Source organism: Gastrolobium bilobum, unplaced genomic scaffold (genome assembly GCF_033153095.1).
Source record: "Gastrolobium bilobum isolate Gb01-03AN ecotype WA unplaced genomic scaffold, APGP_CSIRO_Gbil_v1 utg8771, whole genome shotgun sequence".
Classification (NCBI taxonomy): Eukaryota; Viridiplantae; Streptophyta; class Magnoliopsida; order Fabales; family Fabaceae; genus Gastrolobium; species Gastrolobium bilobum.
Genome location: NW_026898725.1, coordinates 49,260 through 58,348, shown reverse-complemented (window position 1 = coordinate 58,348; position 9,089 = coordinate 49,260). Strand labels below are relative to the sequence as shown.

Genomic DNA, 9,089 nt, shown 5'->3' with positions numbered 1-9,089 from the left:
CACGTTTGGTCTTAAAGACCCATTTACAACCAACTCTCTTACACCCTTCTGGTAACTCAACAAGATCCCAGACCTTATTCTGTTCCATAGATTTCAACTCATCTTTCATAGCATCTAACCATTTATCACCATTTTCTCCATTCATGGCTTGTGAAAACGTTACTGGATCATCCTGAATACCCATGTCAAATTCAGACTCTTGTAGATATACCACATAATCATTAGAAATAGCAGGTCTCCTTTCTCTTTGAGATCTTCTTAATGCTATTTGTTGTGGTTCTTCTACTATGGGTTCATTCGGTTCATCAACAATGATCTCTTCATGAGTAGTGGGATCATTAACTTGTCCTTCATTATTATTGATTGGTTCAATAGCATAAGGAACAATAACTTTACTAGAGCTACAAGGTAATGGAACTTGTACTCTCACTTCATGAATATCCACTTTACGTGGTGTTTCACTCCCACTAACTTCACCATTCTCAATGAACCTTGCATTTCCAGATTCAATAATCCTTGTAGTATGATAAGGACAGTAAAATCTATACCCTTTCGATTTTTCTGGATAACCAATGAAATAACCACTGATTGTCCTTGCATCCAGTTTCTTTTCTTGCGGATTGTAGTATCTAATCTCTGCCTGACAACCCCAAACATGCAGGTGTCTTATACTAGGTTTCCTTCCAGTCCAAAGTTCAAAAGGAGTCTTTGGAACTGACTTACTAGGAACCCTATTCAATACGTACATGGCAGTTTTTAGAGCATAAGTCCACAATGAAACAGGTAAAGAAGAATTACTTAACATACTCCTAACCATATCCAGTAAGGTCCTATTACGCCTTTCTGATACACCATTCTGTTGCGGTGTACCGGGCATTGTGTATTGAGCACAAATACCACTCTTTTCCAGAAATTTAGCAAATGGACCCGGATGTTGTCCACTTTCATCATACTTTCCATAATATTCACCACCCCTATCAGACCTGACAATCTTCACCTTTCTGTCTAATTGCCTTTCAACTTCATTAATATAAATCTCCAAAGCATTTGCAGCTTGAGACTTATCATACAACAAATAGACATAACCATAACGTGAATAATCATCAATGAAAGTGATAAAATATTTTTCTTTATTGAAGGCATTAACATCAAACGGACCACATACATCAGTGTGTATAATTTCAAGAAGCTGAGTGCTTCTTGTGGCTCCTTTCTTTGTGTGTTTTGTTTGTTTTCCTTTAATACAATCCACACAAACATTCAAATCAGTAAAATCTAAATCCGGAAGGATTTCATTCTTCACCAATCTTTGCATCCTTTCTTTGGAAATATGTCCCAAACGTTTGTGCCACAAGTAAGCGGAACATTCGTTAATTAAGGTACATTTAGTACCAACATTATGATGCAGAGTCATAAGTGTTTCAGCATAAAGATTATCAAGACATAATTTATATAATCCATCACATAAAGTACCATTACCAATCAAATGATTGTGTTTGTACAAACTGAAACTACCACTACCAAATTTAAAAGAGTACCCAGCAACATCAAGTTTGGAAATTGAAACTAAATTCCTAGATATACTAGGGACATGCAAAGTTTCACATAAGTCCAAATGATATCCACTGTCGAGAATTAAACGATAAGTCCCAACAGCTTCCACCGGAACTTTCACTCTATTGCCCATAAAGACAAACTTTTCATTTGGCCTTGTGGATTTTAGAAGAAGAGGCCTCATTCACTTTAAGGGGTCCTCCTCTTCCTCCTTTCTTCTCATGCTTCTTACCTTTATTCTTTTCAGCTCCTTGATGCTTTACATAATTGACAGAATGAGCTCCCTGATTCTTAATTCTGGTTTCTTCCTGAACTAACATACTGTGCAATTCATGCACATTCCATTTGTCTTTCATGGTATTATAGTTCATTTGGAAAGGACCATACTCAGACGGTAATGAGTTCAATACGAACTGCACCAGGAAGTTCTCATCCACAGCCATTCCCAATGCTTTCAATTTTGCCGCAATGCTTGTCATTTCAATAACATGCTCATGCATAGTACGCGAACCATCAAACTTCATGGTGGTCAGTGTACTCATAAGTGTCCCAGCAAGAGACTTATCAGCGGTTTGGGAGCGCTCTTCCACAAGTTTCATCATTTCGATGGCACTTTCAGTTTGTGGAAGAGCTGACTTAATGTTGCTTGCTATGCTCATTTTCATGTACATCAAACTTAATCTGTTGGATCTTTCCCGGTTCTTAAAATGGTTCCTTTCATCCTCAGTGCTTTCAGGAGTAATAGCACTAGGTTCCTCTTCTCTTAGAGCCAAATCCATATCCATTACCCCAAGGTAAAAATTGATTTGCTCTTTCCATTCAGAGAAGTTCAGCCCATTAAAAACTGCAACAGTTAAGAACATGGAATGTGTGGCAACAGGTACTACAAGGAATAATATTTAAATATTAATGCTTTGAATCATACATGTCACATACTAACATACTTCACAGATTCAACTATACTAACTTCAATGCATATCAATGTTCGCCTTTGGGGATCCATTAACATACAACATTAACTATAATGATGCTATATAAATTTCACATAATTTGGCAATGATGCATACCCCTATCATAAATATTTGTCATCTTTGGATGTCCAAATGTGAGGAAATATGCCAACAATACCAACATCCATGTTCATTTTATAAAACAAATAATCAACCTTTGGGTTGATCCCTAACTGTCCTATAATAATGAACTTCAATATACCACAACATGAATAATTATCATACTATTCACAGCATCACAGTCATGGTAATTGAAATAAAATTCATAATATTTGGAATTAAAATAACTCTTCAAGATTTGGCCACTTTGGTGACTAACAAATCTATCATAATTAATTCCAAAACTAAAAAATTTCATAAACAATAATAGGATTAAATTTTCACATTCAATTTAATCCAGCCACATCACATAATCATTCAATTTAAAATCGTAAATATTACATAATCATACAGTAGCTTTACCCATTAAATCGAATGGCATGAAAAAAAAAAAAAAAAATGGCATTAAATGGCTACTGGAACCTTCAGTCCAAATCAATATCAGTTTCTCCACATCACATAATCATTCAATTTAAAATCGTAAATATTACATAATCATACAGTAGCTTTATCCATTAAATCGAATGGCATGAAAAAAAAAAAAACAAATGGCATTAAATGGCTACTGGAACCTTCACCAAATCAATATCAGTTTCTCCAATAATTTATGAAACCGAGAAGCAAATTCATGAAACAGTGATGCACATTTACCGAAAAGCCATTCAAATCAATATAAGTTTCTAAACAGTGAATTGGAAAACCGACGTATGGCATCCCAAAATTGAATGGCGTAATTGTTTACATTGAAAAGCCATCAATACAAATAAATGGCTTTGTCACGAAAACCGAGAAAAATTTACGTTAAAAAATAAAAATAAAATTCACACAGTACCTTTGTTCTCCATTATGCACGGTTAACATAATCCATTCAAAACAATTGAAAATGCTTTTCAAACTCAATTCAAATCAAAATCGAATGGCATTAAAACCGAATGCAAATTTTCATCCATTAAGAAACACGAAAACCGAGAACATTCAAGGAGACCTACGACAACAACTTTGAATATTTCTTTAGCCAGTACAAATTCTTTTCATGATGCACGGTTAACAAAAAGCATTTGATATTGATTTCAAAAAATGCTTTATCGATCAGTTTCTCTTTTCATGATGCTTTATCCAAAACCCTAACTCTTCATGAATCAGAAATTCATTCATAATTATTTATGGAAAAACACAAATTCTTAAACACATGCCCTGATACCACATGTAAGCAATTTAATCAGTAATTCATGATTCATGTTCAACAGTAATCAGTCAAGAACATGACATAGGATCTTTAGAATTCATGAGTTTCACACAAACATACCTTTGTCCATAATTGCGGAAGATCTTTTATGATGGAAAATTGTTTCTCAGAGTCTTTACCCTCTGCTTTCCTTGTATCGTCTATGACAGGGATCTGATACAACTTTTATGGGCAGACCATGAAGGAGAGAATTCTGAGAGATAATCATCATCAGAGACTCACCATTTTTCTCTTTATATAACTGAACCATGTCACCAGTTACGGAGTTTCAAATAACTCCCTGTAACTTCCCATTAATGCGAAACGTCAAAACGTCAATTACCATTAATGCAAAACGTTACCATAATGCAAAACGTCAAAACGTCAATTACCATTAATGCGAAACGTCAATTACCATAAAGTCTCTTTTATTATTAATTAAACTAATTGACACACGTTACACATGAGACACAAATAGTTAAAGGAGGAGGGTTGGCGTCAGGCGTAGCGAGCCGGCCATAAAAAACAGCTATATTTATGAGATGAACCCTTATGATCAGAGTCTAATATTAACCTAAATAAGGGCTAGTACTTAATCTTTTGTATTACATCTTATCAAATCATTATACACATTAATTTTATAGAATATAATTGAGAGTCTTGTTTTTCTCCATTTCTCGTCTCCTTTCCTAAATAAATTTCTATAGTTTCAACAATGTCCTTAATCCCTTTTGAAATACTAAAGCAATGTACTAATAATTATTTACCACAGTTGTTATTGAAAGTTATAATTTGATAAATTATTGGTGTCAGGGGAGTGGTAGTATACCTATTGGTTCAGGAGCTCGGGAGATGGCTTCAATATTGGATACTGCTCTACTCCAAGCATTGCTGCTTACTGGACAATCTTCAGTGGCTGAAGAATTACTGAGAGGTTATAACTACTGTGATTTAAAAATATGTGAAAAGATACTTCAAGAAGGCAGCTATCATGTTGCTTTAGTAGAACTTTACAAGTGCAACTCAATGCACCGGGAAGCTCTTGAAGTTGTTCATAAATTGGTGGAAGAGTTAAAGTCTAGCCAGTCAGAGATTACACATAGGTTCAAACCTGAGACCATCATTGAGTATCTCAAGGTAAATTTTCTATTTGGTTGATAAATATTTGACATAAATATTTGCTTGCTTAATAGAATAACTGATTTTACGTAGTGCTTTGGAAGCAATAGTGTCTGAATATGTGACATTATATAATTTGTGATGATATATTAAGTGCACTGCGATTGTTGATGTATTTAGTGTGGCTTAAAGGACCCGGCTGCTTCTTTGCTTTGTTTGTTAGTATTGATCAGGTGGAACTTTGTCATTAAACATTATTTATTCTTTAGATGTGATATGGTGACAACTGACAAGAGTTATTTTAGAGGACTTTCTTAAGTTTATTGGCTGATTTTGTAATTTTCCTCCTGACATATATAGTTGTGCTGGAAAACGTTTTTTGTGTAGTCACTTAGGGATTACTTAAAAGTATTTATTCATTTTCCATTATGCATGGATTAAAATTTTCTCCAGACTTCAAATCCTCCTTAAAGTTGTTATTTGTTTCCATTAAGCATGGATTATTGTTAGTTGATACAAAGTTTTCTGATTTGGTGGGTTTCTGATGCAGCCGCTGTGTGAAACAGACCCCATACTTGTTCTAGAGTTCTCAATGCTTGTTCTTGAAAGCTGCCCAAGCCAAACTATTGAGCTCTTTCTGTCTGGAAATATTCCAGCAGATATGGTAAACTCATATTTGAAGCAACATGCTCCAAGCATGCAATCCACGTACTTGGAGCTGATGCTTGCAATGAATGAGGATGCCATATCTATAAATTTGCAAAATGAAATGGTGAGGACCTCTGACATCTGATTCAATAGCTCTAAGTACTGAAGCAGTTCTACTTTTTCTTTTAGCTGCTTTATGGTCATGATTGATATATGATTAATGATATAAGAAAAATCTGTATGACATGCTGTTGTGTTCTGTAATGTAGGTACACATCTATCTTTCCGAAGTACTTGATTGGCATGCTGATTTAAGCTCTCAACAGAAATGGGATGAAAAAATTTATTCCCCCAAAAGGAAAAAATTATTGTCTGCCTTGGAGAGTATATCAGGATACAATCCGGAGGCTCTGCTGAAACGTCTTCCATTAGATGCTTTATATGAAGAGCATGCAATATTGTTGGGAAAAATGAACCAACATGAACTAGCATTATCTTTATATGTTCATAAGGTATATCAAATAAATATCATAACAACGGTGTAGTCATTTTCTGATAACCCTAACTCCCTCTAAGTTTAATTGCTTCATGCACATTATGTTATATAAATCATAGTTTTGCCTGTAAAAATTTTGGGAATAAATGAATGTCCTTTTCATTTGTAGCTACATGTTCCAGAACTGGCTTTGTCTTATTGTGATCGGGTGTATGAGTCTATGCATAAGCCTTCTGTAAAATCTCCCAGCAACATATACCTAATGCTTCTGCAAATCTATTTGAATCCACGGGGGACAACCAAGAGCTATGAAAAGAGAATTAAAAATCTATTATCCCCCCAGATTACAACCATTTCAAAGGTAAGTTCAAAAACATTATTAAAAACTAGAAGCCGAGGATCAAAGAAAATTGCTTCAATAGAGGTTGCAGAGGACACAAAATCTAGTTTGAGTAGCACTGACAGTGGCAGGAGTGATACTGATGGGGATGAATTTACTGAGGAAGGAGGTACTTCTATCATGCTTGATGAGGTCCTTGATTTGTTGAGCCGCAGGTGGGATAGAATCAATGGAGCCCAGGCCCTTAAACTTTTACCAAAAGAAACTAAACTACAGGTATAACTGAGTAGATAAATTTCAAATAGCCCCATTTTCTTTCTTTATTTTAGGAAAAGAACGGGGTGAAATTGTCTCAATATTTCATGGAAGCCAGATTTAATGCGTAAATACAGTAGATTTGGCTTGTTGAGGGCATATGCTTTTCCATATTTTGATCATTCTGCTGATTTTTATGTTGTTGTTCCATAGCTAGATTCAACACCTATTTTTATTGGTCCAACTTTTGCTCTTACTGGAGTTTGTTCTGTTAGAAGTTTTTATATTTTGTCAGACGTTATTTAGTTTCCTCAATTTAGTAAAAAAATTAATGTTAACTGCAGAACTTGCTTCTATTTCTTGGACCCCTTCTGAGAAAATCTAGTGAAATGTTTCGTAATTGCTCAGTGATCAAGAGCTTGAGACAGAGTGAGAACCTTCAGGTAAGCAAACATCAGAAATCAAGGTTTTGTTTAATATTGTTATGGGGAATTGGAAGGTTTGGCCTTTGGGGTTATAGTGGAAATTTGTTCATTTCTTGCTTCTGAATAGATTATTGTACACTATCATTACTTCTTATTACTTTCTTCCTCACGTACTGAGTTAATGCAATGTGAGAGACAGAGAGCCACATGCTCGTGCATATTCAGATGCTTCAGTTTTGTTACCTTGTCTGAAAATGTATCTTGACTCAATTTGCTTTGCACAGGTGAAAGATGAACTCTACGATAAGAGAAAAGCAGTTGTGAAGATTACCAGTGATAACATGTGTTCTTTATGCAATAAGAAAATAGGGACTAGTGTTTTTGCAGTCTATCCTAATGGGAAAACTCTAGTGCACTTTGTCTGTTTCAGAGATTCTCAAAGTATGAAAGCTACGGTCAAAGGGTCTCCTTTGAGGAAACCATTCTGAAAATGGGTGTCTGATGGAACTCAAAATTTACAGTTTATTGCTGTCAAACAATGAAGGCAGAGCCTCTTACAAACACCAATGGACACTAAAATAGAAACATAACACAGACACTAAAAGACCCTTCCCAAGCTCACCCTTAGAACCAACAATCCTTGGCTCTAAGAATCCCCAAATTCCCCAGTATCCACTCAATACATGTATATCTCACTCCACACACTCCCCTTCCCTAACTAACTAACTAACTCTCTCAATATAAGGCCCATCAGTGTCGAAGAGATACCAATTGTGGTTGTGAGCATTCCTTTACCCATGGCGTGATATGTTTGTAGGCGTGATATGTTTTTCTTTTATTTTCTTGTGATGTAAATATTGGTTTGTAATTTTGTTTTTTTGGACACTTATTTATTTTGAGCACTGAAAGGGAGTGGAATTGAGCATTGAAAGGGAGTGGTTTTTCCCTCCTTTTTTTACTATGTTTTTTAGAAACAATTGGAATCTTTCCCCAAGATAAGTACTTTACCATTGAGTTATGTTTTTCTCACATTAGGTGATAGTCACATAACTCACATAATTGACAGTTGGCCATTGATTATGAGAAAGAGAAAGAGGGTAAAAAAAATGATAATGAAAAGAATTTTACGTGAGTTACATGAAAAAGTTTTATGGTAAACTATTGTCTTTTTCATTTATAAGGACCAGAAGAGGGACTTCTACACGGAGGCAAGATGGAGTCTCTGTGTTGCGTGCAACCTGCGCACACATCATCTGTCAACGGGCCAGCCCAATACTAAGGAACTACAATCCACCAGGCCCAAGAAAATTAAGACTGCCCCAGATTATTACAGAGACTTTGTGACGGTTAAGACTTCAGCCCAATTATCTGTCATTTATTAGTTATCTTTTAAATAGGATTATCACTTAGTTATCTTCTTATTATATTTTTGAATATAAGAATAGGATTAGGATAACATTCTGTTTATCTTCTGAATGTAAGCGTAGTAATTAGGATCACATTAGGATTTATCTCATTGGATTTTATCTCTTAAACTCTATATATGTATCCGATTGGTAAGGGTGTGCAAAATATCCAAAACATATGAACTAAATTGAGAACTGCACCAAATTGAACCCAAAAAAACTGGTTTTTTCAAACCAGTTCATCAACCTAAATTGGTTTTAATTTTTCAAATTAAATCAGTTATGAACTGATTCAGAACCATTTATAAAATGGTTCGAACTGAATCGAACCCGTAAAAGCTGCATTCCTTGTTTACTGTTTCGTGGACGACCATTTCAATAAATCTTTGTTCGGATCATTACTTAGCGGATCCTAAAAGAACTAACAATTAATAAATAAAGGGTGTAATAAATCTGAGCATTCTTTATTTAGTATAAAATCTAAAACTTATTTGATATTATTAAAATAATAT

General features: G+C 34.8%; 1 protein-coding gene across 1 annotated transcript; it reads left to right on the top strand.

Annotated features, from left to right (window-relative positions):
- Nucleotides 1–4,701: 4,701 nt before the first annotated feature.
- Nucleotides 4,702–7,659, top strand: LOC133283597 (vacuolar sorting protein 39-like; the record flags this gene model as incomplete). The annotated part of the gene is made up of 6 exons (XM_061480476.1): nt 4,702–5,025; nt 5,558–5,779; nt 5,925–6,167; nt 6,321–6,767; nt 7,091–7,189; nt 7,456–7,659. Coding segments are annotated over 6 exons (1,539 nt in total), but the record flags the coding sequence as incomplete, so codon positions are not given.
- Between the last annotated feature and the right edge of the window lie 1,430 nt (nt 7,660–9,089).